The following is a 14861-nucleotide window of genomic DNA, read 5'->3' as shown; positions in this document are numbered from 1 at the left end:
TTTAAAATAATGTCAAATTTCAGAAAAGTTGCAAGAGCAGTACAAAGGGAGTCCCATGTATCCTTCAACCGATTCACCAGTTGTTAATACCGTGTGACATACATCCCTGTAACTTAATTTCCCGACAAACCTCCCTCCTTCCTCTTCGACAACTCAGGGGTTTTCCTAAGTGTTTTCCCTTTGCTTGGACTGACACCCCAGTACCAGCCTGGCTGATTCTTATTCGCACTTAAGGCCTCAACTACCCTCGGAAAACTTCCCTCCCAAGACTAGGTCTCAGACAGAGGTACAAACTGGTCCGGAAGCCTGGACCCGACTCCTTCGCCCGCTGTCTCCGCCCCCATGCCCGCCGTCTCCGCCCCCAGGGCGTCCGCAGAGACTCTCGGGGCGGAAGGGGCGTGGCTCCGAGAACGGAGTGGCCGGGACCCGGAAGTGCGGGCTCACGTGCTCCCGCCCTCTCGGAGGTCTCGGATAAGAATGGCCCTGGAAGAGAAGAACAAACGGAAGAAAAAGAGGAGTGCGCGGGAGGGGTGAGTGGCGCGTGGCTCGTCTGCCTGGGCCGGAGTATGCGTTCGGGACCTCGGGGCGCTAGGGGTGGGGCGTGGCGTCGTGTCCCTGAGTCTCTGATGTCTGTGTCTAGAGAGAACCCGGAGGACGGCGCTTGTGGGAATCTGGCAGGAGACTATGAGGTTGGACAAGTCGCCAGTAGTTTATTCAACGGCAAGCGGCCCTCCAGAGGCAGCACGGGTCGGCTGGCTTCCCTCTTCGGCTCTTTGGAGCCTCAGCTTCAACCCGTGTATGTGCCTGTTCCTGAAGTAAGTCACTGCGTTATACCCCGAATGGCCCATTAGAACAACTTTAGAAGCAAGCAACCTACCTTGCAGGGCATGCTTTCTAAAGTGGGGCAGATAAGGATCAATTTTAAGTAACCTTTCATTACTGGACATATCAGTGAGAGAGAAAAGATGCTACTTTAGAAAGACCACTAAATTATTAAGAAGGATGAGGTCTGAAACATAACTTCAAACTTTTAAAAGGAAACCACCAAAAAAAGGAAACGGGATGAGGAGGAAGAAAATTCATCCCAAATCCAAAGACCGTTTTTGCAAGAACCTGCCAAAAAAATGAAACTGAAGAAGAAACTGTCTGATGCAGACCGAAAGTTGGCAAACAGGTCGGTAAAATTTCTCTCCTAGTTGATGTTAAAGAAATTAGATGGTAAAGAAATTGACATTCTTATACCAGCAATGTTCATCTTAATTTCTTTTCTCACTTCATAGTTATAATTTAAAAATTTTTATTATGGAAAGTCCCATACATTTTCAAAAGTTGAAAAGGATAAGGAACCCCAAGTACCCAGCATCAGCAGTTATTAATATTTGGCAAATCTTGTTTCATCTTTACCCTATTCATTTCCCCCTCATTATTTGGAAGCAAACCTAAGACTTAGGTTTCATCTATAAATATTTCAGCACGTATGGAAAAGATGAGTTTGCTTTTCTTAAACTTATTCAGTCAGAGATCAAATTTCCCCCATTAGTTTAATTTTTTTAAAAAAACAGTTTATTTGAATTGAGATCCATATAGCAGTACCATTATAGGTTCCTCATTAACTTTCCTCAGCCTGTCAGGCCACTCTCTTCATGCCCTTTATCTCTCAGTTCTCTCTTGGCAGGTGATCTTGTTACCTAATCTGATAATTTTTTGGGCGGGGGCTGCCCCAGGGAGCTTGCGGGATCTTAGTTCCCTGACCAGGGATTGAACCTGGGCCCCCAGCAGTGAAAGCCTGAAATCCTAACCACTGGACCGCCAGGGAATTCCTCTGAGAGTTATTTTTTTTAATTGCTAACAGTTGTGAGCTACTACTTCTGGTTCTCCTACTGCTTGTAACTATGCACATCTTTAATTTCTTCCCCTTTCAGAGAAGGGTGTCTTCCTCCTCGTCCAAGATTAATTCAGTCACCTGTGCTGTTTATATATAGCACATACCTCTTCTGCCTCCTTAGGGTTTATGTCATCAGAGATATATATATATCTATCTGTATCTTTGATCTGTTCTCTCAAGATTCTCATCTTAAAAAAAGACATCCAGCAAAACCCCATCTGCAGTCATGTGTCCCTGTTCGCTCCATCCCCTCAAACCTTCCCTTCATTGCCAAGCTTTTAGAAAAAGATGTTTATACTTGCGCTCTCTTCCTTTTCTTGATCTGTTTTCTTTTCCATGAACTTGCACTCTGGTTGTTTGTTTGTTGTGTTCGTTTTTATGTGATATGACCATACTTCTGAAACAGTGCTCAGGGAAGCCATCCTGACCTAGGTAGGTCCCATATTTAGTAGGCAGTACAGCCTTTGTCTGAGTCCTTGCTTTTACATGTCACGTGGTTGCTTTCCTTCTCGAAGCTGTTGGAGTCTTTGATAGCAGTCTCTTCTCTTCCTCCTCTTGTCTTTCTGCTCCTTCTCAGTGGTATTGTGGGCACTTTCCTTCTGACTGTTCCTTAAATGTTGATTTCCCTCGGGATTCTGTTCTTGGTCATCTTCTTATGACCTTTTTCACACCCTTCATTCTGGGCAATCTCCCGGTCCTCGTGGCTCCACAATTCTCATCGCTCTTTCTTGATCTATAAACCTGTATATCTGTTTGTCTACTGGCATCTCTAGCTCTATATTCATATACACCTCAAATTCAGGATGCTTCAAACCGAGCATATTATCCTCATCAAACCTGTTCCTCTGCATGAGTGGTACCATCAGCCTTCCTGTTGCCCGAGCCTGTGACTTGGGAGTCAACTTAGACTCTTTCTTTTCCCTGCATATCTAGTCAGTTGCCAAGTCCTAACGATGCTGTCTTTTAATTATCTCTTTTAATCTGCTTCCCGTTTCCACCTTCTCCCTTGCTCTGGTGGGTCTGTTGTCTTCTGAGATGCCTGCAGTTGTAACTGTCTCCTTACTGGTCTCCCTTATCCAGCCTTGTCCCTTTCATAATTGTCTTCTGCTCTGCTGCCCAAATGATCTCTTTTAGGCACTTTCAAAGTCTTCAGGGGTTCCCCATCCTCTGTGGGATAAAAATCTAAGCACTTTTGCATAACAGGCATGGTCCTCCTTGACATACTGTCTCATTTCCTTTCACTCCTACTAGGTATTTTATATACCATAGTGAACAAAAAACTAGACATTGACCCTCTCCTTACTGGAGCTTGTGGTCTAGTGGAGGGATGAAACGGTCAACATTTACTGAGGACTGACCATGTGCTATACACTGCCTTTCCTCCTCTGAGAGCCTTTCTTGTTTCTTTTATGTTTCTACACCATGTATTATACACGTTAACCATTTTATGGTGAACCTTGCCTATTGCTCCAGAGACTGGACTACTGAAAGGCCTCTAATAGTCTCTTTTATCTTTGTATCCCCAGAGGCTAGAACTGAGTAGTAAATATTTATTGAATGAATGAATGAATGAGTTTTATGACTCCTACTACCCATTCTCTCCCCTCACTCCTAAGTTCCTGTTCCATTTCTCTTTTTGGACCATTTCCATTTTCTCTTTACCCAAGTGCACCAGTACTTCACAATATTGGGGGAATTTGCTTTTGACAAGCAGTCCTTGAAATACTGCAGTAGGAAATCTGATTTCTCCTCTTCGCCAGATTGCTTTTACAAAGCTAAGTAGTTTGCCGGCATATTAACCTTCATAGACCCCCAGGGAGTGCTGCGGTAACCCTGGAATTCTAGAGCAGAGAATGGAATTAGGCATTGGTAGAGCGTCAACTAAATCCCCAAAGCTTTACGTGAGCCAGCTTCTGTTTACGTGAACTTTTGTTGCTCTGTTTATTACCTGGCAATTTTAACCGATCTTCAGAAATTGACCTTAACTTTTTCTAACTCTTGAGTTTCCTAAAGATACCCGTCACTTTTTGATAATGCTGTTTAAATGTAGATGTATTTGTGAATGGTAAGTTGATATATAGGAGGACCAGAAGTAGATGGGAAATTTTTCTAATCAATGTGCTTTGTCAAATACGAGACCTGACTTCTATGAATTTTTTTTTTTTGACTTAAAAAGAGAAAATGCTTTAGCAATTGCTGATTTAGAAGAAGAAATTCACCAGAAACAAGGGAAGAAAAGGAAAAATTCTCAATCTGGTGTTAAAATTGCCGATAAAGAAGTACTTGATGATGTAGATCACACAGCTGTAAATCAAAGAAAGAAAATTCAAACCAACCAAGAAGAGAGATTAAAGAATGAGAGAACTGTGTTTGTTGGGAATTTGCCTGTTACCTGTAATAAGAAGGTGAGTGTGTAGTCTGTATATTGTTAACATGCAGAGAAATTAATAATTCGTGATTTTGTTTACTGTCACTTTATTAAATAAATCATTAATATATAACTTCATTATAAATGACTACATATATCATTCTATAGATTGATTCCAGTATCCACCTGCTCCTTTCCATTCCCGAAGTCACTGCCCTAATTCAGGCTTTTGCAAGTCTTGTCTGAAATATTGCAGTGGTCTCCTATCTGGTTTTTTCCTCCAGCTCTATCTTCTCTTATATGCCACTAGAACGGAAGCGCCATATGTGCAGGGATGTTTATCTCTTTTCTTCACTGCTCTGTCCCTTAGCACTTGAAACAGCGCCTGGTGTGTAGTAGAGGCTTGTTGAATGTTTGTCGTGTACATGAATGCATACAGCCTAAGTTTCTTCCGTTATGTGGGGTTCACGAAACCAAGACATGCCCTTTACTCTCTGTGTGTTTATGTGATAGTCACCCTGGTGGCAATCCCTTCGGGTAAAATCCTGCTTATCTTTTGAAGAACAGTTTCAATTCCACTTTCTTAAAAACAAAACAGTACTAGAAAGTTACTTCCTGGTTTTTCCCTTTCCCCCTTGCCCTTTTGTCCCCTAGCATTTGATGTGTGATTATTTTGTAGAACGTAACCCATTTGACTTTCTAGGGTAGTTTTGGTTACTTACCTTCCTCAAGGGAAGGGAGTGTTTGTGGTGCTTTACACATTTAATAAGTTATTTTTGGATTAAAATTGCTTATAGAAATTATTGTGCAAGCTGTAAAACATATACCTTCTTCACATCCTGAGCCAGTCATAAGAATAATGTATAAAATTCATCCTAAGACTTTTCTTCAATCTGATGGTCTTAATTCCAGACAGTTGGGGAATTTCCCATGGTGACATAAAGGATCCTTAAAATCCATTTCTGGTTTAAATAAGCCAGGGTGAAAAGATGAGAGAATTTATGGAATATATAATCTTAGTTTACCTGTAGTAAAGATTATAAAAGATTGAAAGAAAAAGTGTTGTGTGCCTTATAGATACTAACATGAACTTGAATTGTGTTTTCTTTTTATATAAGTTTCAGTAAAAGTTTTTTGTCTTCTAACTGAATAGTTACCTACTTTTCCTGAAATATTCTGAAAACATGGCAGTAAAAGATTATCAGACCGTTTTACTTAATTCCTTTTTGTGGTATTTATTTGATGTTCTGAAAGTGGACTGAAATATATATATATATATGAGTGTGTATATATATATGTTTTTTTTTATTTTAGAAGCTGAAGTCATTTTTTAAAGAGTACGGACAGATAGAATCTGTACGATTTCGTTCTCTGGTATGTGTTCCGCCCCCTTAAAATTGCATAATCTTAAAATGTTTTGCATTTAAATCCAACTTATTCATATGTCGGTTTTAGTGAGTTGGAGGAGCCCTTGACTTTAACCTTTAGAACCGACAGGCTCAAATCTAGCCCCAAAGAAGAATCACACTAGTATCGATTGCTGACTCTTGGACTTTGTTAGCTAATTTAATGAGTTCAAATATAAAATGCTGTCCTTACTAAGTGTACTTTGGAGGGTGGATGGGTGACATTTGTTTGTGTGTTAATTGAGTAGGTGGAAACGTTCACACCTGTTGAGTAGCATTTCTGGAATCATATGTGTTCATATGAGGGGTTTGCATGACGCTGCAGAGCAGTACTTATGGTCTGACATAGAAAGATAAAGTATGTTTTAATCAATTTAATGTTAAAACTTTATGGAAATAAATGGTATCTGATTTCACCAGCTGAGCACTCTGTAGACCAGTTATAGCCATGTTCCGTGGAGCATGAATAAGCATCACTCATATGTTTTTTAATGTAATTAATATGTATTAGTATAGTGTAGGAGATGTTTGTTCCTTGTTTCCAACTGCGTTTTCTCAACGTGATTGTCTAAAATGGGGTTTCTCAGCCTTGATACTATTGACATTTGCTGCTGGTTGGCTCTTAGTTGTTGGAGGCTGCCTTGTGCAATGCAGGACCCCTGGCCTCCACCTGCTAGGTGCTGGTAGCATCCTCCCCACCCCAGTTTAACAGCCAAATATATTCCCAGACATTGCCAGATGTCCCCAGCGGGCAAAACCGCCCACTTCTCTGAAAGGAGACATTTCCCAAGGTTTTGGTGCAGTCTCCATAATTCCTATCATGGTGTTTGTTCCTCACGCTTATCACGTGTGTATTTTGTCTGCCCTTCTGAGTCCTGTTTCCTCATATCAGATCCTTGCCTGACACATCCACTTGGGTGTCCTGCCCATTTTCAGCGCGTCTGTGCTTTACCTCCGTCAGTCCCCCACCCCAGCCTATGCCACCTGCTGTTTTTCAGCTGTGGTTTCTTCCCAAGAGGAGTTCTTTCTTTTTCCATTGTTCCACCTTAGTGTTCACAGCTCTTGCCAGAAGAGTTGCAGAGGCCTTTTACGGGTCCTGCTTTCAGTCTGCCTCAGATGCATGCATCGCACCACCGTCAGCTTAATCTTCCTAAAGTACTTCCTCCTGGACCTCCTGCCCAGAATTCCTCCCCCCCACCTCCCCTCCCGTGAATATTATACACACCACCACCCCTGCCTTGGCCTGGAGTTCCCTTCGGGGGGCCTGCCCTGATTCTTCCTTGTCCCTGGATTACTGGTAAGTCAGGTGACCCTGCTGTGCGCCCTGCAGCACCCTGTGCTTCACTATAGTCCTTATGACACCGCTCTGTCATTGTTAGAGCTCCTGTCCCACCAGACTGAGCTGTGACTACAAACACCCTGTTTGTGTGGCTCCTCCTTGGTCACTAGCACCTGCACCTGGTGCACATCAAATATGTATGGCGTTCCCTAAAAGCTTTTCATTTTTCTCGCTGTCAGTGTCCTTGGTTCTTTGCCTGACAGCCTGCACAGGGTGGCCCTGGGGCCCTGCGTTCTTCTACATGGGACTGTCCTGCAACCCGGGAGCTGCCCTCGTTGCCAATCATGTGCTTGGGCTTTCCCACCCTTGTCCTTTTGCTCAGTTCATTTTTTTATTTTTTTAATTGATGTCAGATTGGTATGTAACATTATGTTAGTTTCAGGTGTTCAACATAACAGTTCAGTCTTTGTTTACCATGCAGTTGACCCCCTTCACCCATTTCACTCACTTTCAACCCCTTTCTCCTCTGGTAACCGCCAGTCTGTTCTCCGTATCTCTGAGTTTTGTTTTGTTTGTTTTCGGCTGCACTGCTTGCGGGATCTTAGTTCCCCGACCAGGGATTGAATCCAGGCCCTCGGCGGTGAGAGCTCAGAGTCCTAACCACTGGACCGCCAGGGAATTCCCTGTTGTGTTTTTTTGATTGCACATATAAGTGACATCATACAGCATCTGTCGTTGACTTAGTTCACTTAGCATAATACCCTCAGCATCTATCCATGTTGTCTCAAATGGCAAGATTTCCTTCTTTTTTAAGGCTGAGTAGTATTTCACTGTATATATATTCTTTTTGTACTTTATTGCCTTATATTTATTCATTCGTATCTTTAATAACAGAACACAGGTCCTTGAGAGCTCCTAGAAGGCATCCAATAGATGTGTTTTGATGACCAGCATTCCCATGTCAGTTATTCACGTGGGCATTTCTCATGTGTTTTCCCGTCTACATTTTGAGAGTTTGACCATATGTTAGTTTGAGCAGAACAGACTGAGAAGAAATAGTTCAAGTTTCTTAGTTTTACTATATAAACTATTGAGACTAAAAGAAAAAACTCTTCCAGAGATTTATAGTAACTGCCCTAAATGGGGTTGGCATTTATAGACACCCCTGGACTTGTGAACTTGCAGTCTGTATCCTTTTACCTTTGTGTTCTCTGTACCTGGTGGTATTTGGCACACATTGCTGACAGTCACAGTTGCTGACTTGAATTTCCACCTCTCTGTAAAGTTTTCCCTACCTGCCCCCTTCACTCTTAGGTATGACCCTTATATGACTGACAGTAACATGACTCTGAATATAAAGGAGATTCCCTTATTTGTCCAATTACAGATACTGAAGTAGTATCTTCTTATATTATTTATCAAATGATATATTTAAAATCATATAGCATATATGGTATTAATTTAGAAGTGTCCCTTTTTTCCATGCTGATTTTATAAAACGATTTTCCTTAACACTCTTCACGTGTGTCTTCAACATCATTGCCCCCTCACGACCAGAGATCCCTTCAAGTCATTTGTAACTTCTGCCTGGTTTGAGAGTCACTGCCTGTGAAATCTGAATGTGGCACTATCATTGGAAATGTTTGTCCTCAGCCACCAGGTCCTGTTCATACAACACTAGGACAGTTGTTTCTGATTCATTATTTCCTTAGAATGTTTTTAATCACATCATATCAGACTTAGATATTTAGAATTCAATTAATTAAAATATAATTATTTTGAAATAATATTTTAAACAATGATTTTTCTTTAATACTTTTTTTTTTCTCTTAAAAGATTCCAGCAGAGGGAATTTTGTCCAAAAAGTTGGCAGCAATAAAGTAAGTTTATAATTAGAGAAAGGGAGTAGTCATAAATTCTCTTCCATTTTGGTTAAAATAGAGATCATTTCTTAACCTCATAGATGTTTGTATTTGGATAAAACATCATGTTTTATTGTTTTCTTATGTCTGTAATAACATATAAATTTGTCAGATGTTCGTCTTCAAGCCTCAACATAAATTGTAGAGTCAAGGATAAGAATTGCAAAATAACTTAAAATGTGTCATGAGAAATTTCAAGGACGTTTAATCAGGCATAGTGTTTGAAGAGAATAAGAAAGTTTTGCACCTAAAAATTCTATTGTAAATCACAAGTATCATATTTCATCAATTCTAAGGTGACATTTCCCATACCTTAACATTTTAAAAATCAAAATGCATCTTCAAATCAGAGGGGCCTCATGGTTGCTATTGGCTGGCCAGGTTTTTCCAGGGAAATTCTATAGGTCACACTATAAGATGGAGAGATAAATGGGGAATCCTACAGTTTAAACAGGAGTCAGAAGACTTTTCAAGTTGAAAACTGGACAAGACCAAAGTATGTCTAGGAGTAGACACTTGGGTGATAAAACCACATAGACACGCAGGGAAGTGGTTCCTATAATAATTCCCTAAGCTGTACGTGTCTGTGTAGTTTTTATTTTACAGTAAAAAGGAAAAAGCACGTTGTCTTTCCCATCTGTGTGTGCCTTAGATACAGAGCTGCAGCTAAGGTGATGCTGGGTTAGCCAAAAAGTTCATTCGAGTTTTCCCGTAAGGTGTCACTCGAACGAACTGTGTGGCCAGCCCAGTAGTTGTAGTGTGGTGGGTTGCCCGGGGGCGCTTGCTGGTCTCTCACAGTGATGACTAGTAAGGAGGCCTGAGTCACGTGTATCAGCCCATATCTGTGTAAGTTGTGTGTTATTTTTTTGAGTTACTACTAAATATTTATTAAAAGAGATGAAACTCCCCCCAGAAATTCTTGTCATATGTGTTGAGAGTGGAAAACAAGCTATATTTATTTCAGTGACTTTGAGATTAACAAATTTTACATTGTCTTTTTTTTCTTTTCTTTGTTTTTTTTTTGTTTTTGGTGTAGACGTAAAATTCATCCTGATCAGAAAAATATTAACGCTTATGTTGTGTTTAAGGACGAGAGTGCTGCTACAAAAGCACTGGAAAGGTAATTTCATCTCTTTGAGGTTTGGACAGAATTATTGTAATTTAAGTGTGTATGAGTCCATGCTTTATTCTTTGGTTTCACTTCAGAGCAAATATCCCAGTAACTCAGCACTTGTTTTTAACAACAATTTTCCCTTCGTATTTATACCAGAAATGGGGCCCAAATTGCAGATGGATTTCGTGTTAGAGTGGATCTTGCATCTGAGACCTCATCTGTGAGTAGTTCTTCTGAGCTTGTGCTGGGAGAGCAGTGGGGTCAGCAGGGAGCATGCGGGAAGCACAGAGGAGACAGCCTTTGCCCTCTGTGGTCTCAGCTAATGCCCTCTAAGTCAGCATCAGCTTCAAGAAAGTGGTTCCCACCCATACGTTAGATCCAGTAGTCCTAAAGAGAGAGGCCAGAAGTTACGTTAGAGAGCATCGGGGCCAGCACCTTATTTTATAGACTGAGGTCTAAAGTTAAATCAGTCATTAAACAGTTTTTGAGTCCGTCCTCTGTGTCAGGCATTCAGTGCTGAGATACAGACTCAGTTCTCTAGGAGTTCACAGGATAAAGGTAAAGATGAGCAGACGATTTTATGATAAATACTGTCATAAATGCCCAGGATGCTTTGTCAGCTCAGGAATGGAGCACTTGATTTGGGGGGTTGCCAGCAAGAAGGGACAAAGGAGGGTTTCCAGGAGAACAGGTGTTCTATCAGTCTTGCAAGACGAGTCTGTTATCCAGGCAAAAAAATTTTGAACAGTATGAATGGTGGGGACCAAAACCTAATTTGCTGAGGGAATGGCAGAGCCTGATGCAGTTAGTAGTGGCTGGCGTGTGAGGAGGGGCGGGATAAGAGTAGCTGTTGGAGAAATAGGTGGAGGCCAATCATGAAGACCCTGGCCTAACATGGGGAGGAGTCTGGGTTTTGTCCAAAGCTGTTCCTCAAGGTCTCTTGAAACGGATGAAGCGTGAGTTGCAAGAACTCACCGCAGAAACAGAGTGCGTTACGGTCGGCGTCAGGGTGACTAGTTGAGAAATGACAGAGGCCTGGCTGACAGCCCTGGCTTTGATTGTGGACCTGGCACGGGGTCCGCAAACTGGCTTGAGGGCCCAATCTGTTTGCGGCCCGTTTCTGTTAATAAAGTTTTACTGTCACCCAACCAGGCAGGTAGGTACAGCAGAGACCACGTGGCCCACAAAGCCTAAAATATTTGCTTTCTGGCCCTTTCCAGAAAAAGTTTGCCCACCCCCAATAGAGCAGGCCTTCCTTGAGCACTGCCGTGGGTCAGTGCCAGCTGTGAACAGAAGCACTCCCCGCTCTGGGGCTCGCTCACACTCCAGCGGGGAAGGCGGAAGAAAGGGAATCAAACGGGCCCGGAGGGCAGGGAAATCAGGAGATGGAGCCCCGTCAGGTGTGTGGGGTGAGGACAAGGGTGGACTTTAGGGTGACTTCTGTTTTCTGCTCCATGAATGATTTTTATTAACCCTCTTTGTGTTTCAGAGGGACAAGAGATCTGTATTTGTGGGGAATCTCCCATACAGTAAGTTTGTTTAAACAAATAAAGTACCTGTTTATCACTGAAGTAATGCAAATAACATCTGAGTTGGTAACATAATGTTTCGCTTTAAGACTACCTTTAAGAAGCGCGGGGTGTAACTTGACTGGTTACCTTGAGGCTGTGCTTACCCTTGGTGTATTATGAAACATCTCCAGCTTCCTAAGGCGATTCCAAGCCCTCACTTCCACTGGGGTTGAATCTGTTTTTAGAAGCTGAAGAATCTGCGGTTGAGAAACACTTTCTGGACTGTGGGAACACTGTGGCTGTAAGGATCGTGCGGGATCAAGTTACAGGAGCCAGCAGAGGCTTTGGCTACGTGCTCTTTGAGGTAGGGAGGCTGATGTATCCTTACTGTCCTTGAAGTGTGCCTGGAGAGGCTGTCACTGCTGCCCCATCCTTCAGACGTAACTCTCACTGTCATCCTCAAAATTCCACCTTAAGAAAACTACATTCATAACCCACCACAGTATAATAGACTCCTGTTCGTATAATTGCATCCAACCAGGAGATGTTCTAGTTATTTCTCCACATTAATGTTGTTAAATAATGTTTTAGATACTGGATACTAAAGGTATTAAATCTCTGAATCTCCACCTTCTGTAAAATGGAGAGAAGAACTGATCGTTCACTCAGGTAGAAGAGAACGTTAGTCTCTGTACAAAATTGGTTATATTTAGTTCACTAAATATTAGCCAGTGTCTCATGCCTAAAATTATTAGAATACACGTGTGGCCTTCCCTTCACAACAGCCCATCCATGTACTTCCTTTTTTTATCTGCGCCTCCTTTTTTATGGTCAAACTTAATATTTGTGAACATAAGATTCTGCAAGCTGCTTTATGTTGTTTTCTGTCGTGTAAGTATGTTCCACTGAGCGTGTATACTGTCTTCCCTAGTGTGTGCCAAATGTTGCATGTTTGCAGTGTTCTCTCTTTTTCTCTGTAATAATGAGATCAGAGTGGTTATGTTTTTTCCTTCAAATGTTTGCCTCCATTTTTGGATTACTTCTTTAGGAAAGCTCCCCAATGGGTTACCACTAACCGGGTCAAGACATCTGACCATCTTTAAGGCTCTTAGTACGTATGACCAGCGGCTTTGAAGAAACGTGGTCACAGCCTGCCATCATGACTGTGATGTAGTTATCTCACTGTTTCTCTGCTCTGTCTTCTGACTATTGATAAGTTTGTAAAGTCCTTTAACAGACATGTCATGAATATTCAGGGTGGTTAGCATTTAGTGGCTCTCTATTAGAATAAAAGAATAATAGAATTTTGGGCCTAAAGGGAACCCTACAAGGCATCTAGTCTGACTGATCCATCTCAAGGACTGTAATAGAGAGTTCTCTGCTCTCAAATCAACTAATACAGCAGGGTTTTTTCAGGAAGAGCCTTGTGAAGAGGAGGCTTATTGGTTTAAAAGACACTATAGGACTGACCTTGTTAATTGAATTTACATTGAGAAAAATGAAGCCTCTTGGATTGTGACTTATCTGATTATTTGACAGGGCAGCTTGAGTGCTTCCTGGGGAGAAACTCATGAGAGGGAGCATGATTAAAACTACAAGAACAGCTGCTTGTAGTTCAGTACTTTGGATTGGACTTCTTGGCTGTGGAAATGAGAGGGGTTTCTATATGCAAGCTTGAAAGTTGTTCTAATCCAGAAAAGTCACCATTTTACTTGTTTCTTTGCACATGAGTTTCTGGTGAAAATTTAGTATTTTGATTTTTATTGCAGAATACAGATGCTGTTCATCTTGCTCTGAAATTAAATAACTCTGAACTGATGGGAAGAAAACTCAGAGTCATGCGTTCTGTCCATAAAGAAAAATTAAAACAAAATTCAAATCCTAGTTTGAAGAATGTCAGTAAACCTAAGCAGGGACCTAATTTTTCTTCAAAAAATGCACAACATTCTAAAACTTTGTTTATCGGAGAAAAAGCTGTTCTCATGAAGAAGAGAAAGAAAGGACAGAAGAAAAGTGGACGAACTAAGAAACAGAAAAAACAGAAGTAGCTATCCGAAGCCTTTTCTTTGTTTTCCCCACTGACTTCTGGTAATAAAATTGTGGTAAATCCATGTATTGAATTTCAGGATTTTTTTTACATATTGTGAAACATGGACACTTTTTCAGTTATTCACATTGCAATAGTACCTTTGAATCATTTGTTTCAAGGTGTAGGCAGATCAGTCACCATGTTAATACTGCTGATGGTATGAGAGATGATTTTAGATGTAGGGTGAACATTTAGAATTTTAGTGGTTATGTATTATTTTACCATATGTTGGAAATAATTAACACTTCACAGAGTTATTTTAAGAATTACTTGGGATGAGACTAAATTTAAAAGTGAGTAAATTTAAAGAAAGTGAAGTAACCTTAATACTGATTGTATCTAGACAAAGTAAATAATTAAAGTGGGAATACTGATTGATCTAAGGTCAAATCATAACCTCTAAGAAGTAAAGTTTTGAGGTTTGGTATATAATAGCCACTCATTTTTCTTTCTTCCTCTTGCACTTAGGATAAGTGGAGTTCTGGGTTTTAATTTTATTTCATCAACCTAATAACTAACCAACAGGGATTCTGTATCAACTGTTGCTCTGATTTTTTATTCTTAATTGGTGATTAGACTGGTTATTAAAGTTCTTGGTAAATTGGCTATAAAGCAGATTTTTACTTTTATTTTTAATTTGAAAAATATTCTCCCAGGAAAACTTGTGACTCTTCTTTTTTTAATATAAATTTATTTATTTTTATTTATTAATTTTGGCTGCATTGGGTCTTCATTGCTGTGCACGGGATTTCTCTAGTTGCGGCGAGCAGGGGCTACTCTTGTGATGTGCGGGCTTCTCACTGCAGTGGCTTCTCTTGTTGCGGAGCACGGGCTCTAGGCGTGCAGGCTTCAGTAGTTGTGGCTTGCAGGCTCTAGAGCACAGGCTCAGTAGTTATGGCACACGGGCTTCAGTAGTTGTGGCTCGTGGGCTCTAGAGCGCAGGCTCAGTAGTTATGGCACACGGGCTTCAGTAGTTGTGGCTCGTGGGCTCTAGAGCGCAGGCTCAGTAGTTATGGCACATGGGCTTCAGTAGTTGTGGCTCGTGGGCTCTAGAGCGCAGGCTCAATAGTTATGGCACATGGGCTTCAGTAGTTGTGGCTTGTGGGCTCTAGAGAGCAGGCTCAGTAGTTGTGGGGCACGGGCTTAGTTGCTCTGCAGCATGTGGGATCTTCCTGGACCAGGGCTCAAATCCGTGTCCCTTGAATTGGCAGGTGGATTCTTAACCACTGGCGCCACCAGGGAAACCCAAAACTTGTGATTCTTAACATCACTCAGTAGAATGAAACA

The 14861-nt window shown here is 41.4% G+C and overlaps 1 protein-coding gene across 3 annotated transcripts; it reads left to right on the top strand.

Moving 5' to 3' along the window:
- The first annotated feature begins 379 nt into the window (after positions 1-379).
- Positions 380-13597, top strand: RBM34 (RNA binding motif protein 34). Of its 3 annotated transcripts, none has more exons than XM_027093995.1 (11): positions 380-530; positions 641-815; positions 1038-1174; positions 4062-4290; positions 5568-5627; positions 8775-8818; positions 9897-9980; positions 10131-10194; positions 11464-11503; positions 11731-11849; positions 13255-13597. In XM_027093995.1, the coding sequence occupies exons 1-11, from the start codon at positions 478-480 to the stop codon at positions 13531-13533; spliced, it is 1284 nt and encodes a 427-aa protein (XP_026949796.1). In that variant the 5' UTR covers positions 380-477; the 3' UTR covers positions 13534-13597. The 3 variants fall into 3 exon arrangements, with proteins under 3 accessions (XP_026949796.1, XP_026949798.1, XP_026949797.1); XM_027093997.1 differs by having other exon boundaries at positions 12534-13347; XM_027093996.1 differs by lacking the exon at positions 5568-5627.
- The last annotated feature ends 1264 nt before the right edge of the window (positions 13598-14861 follow it).

This window comes from Aethalodelphis obliquidens, unplaced genomic scaffold, assembly GCF_003676395.1.
Source record: "Aethalodelphis obliquidens isolate GAN/ISIS:26980383/991018 unplaced genomic scaffold, ASM367639v1 scaffold87, whole genome shotgun sequence".
Lineage (NCBI taxonomy): Eukaryota > Metazoa > Chordata > Mammalia > Artiodactyla > Delphinidae > Aethalodelphis > Aethalodelphis obliquidens.
Note: the sequence above shows the minus strand (reverse complement) of the source record. Positions and strands in the feature narration are given on the sequence as shown.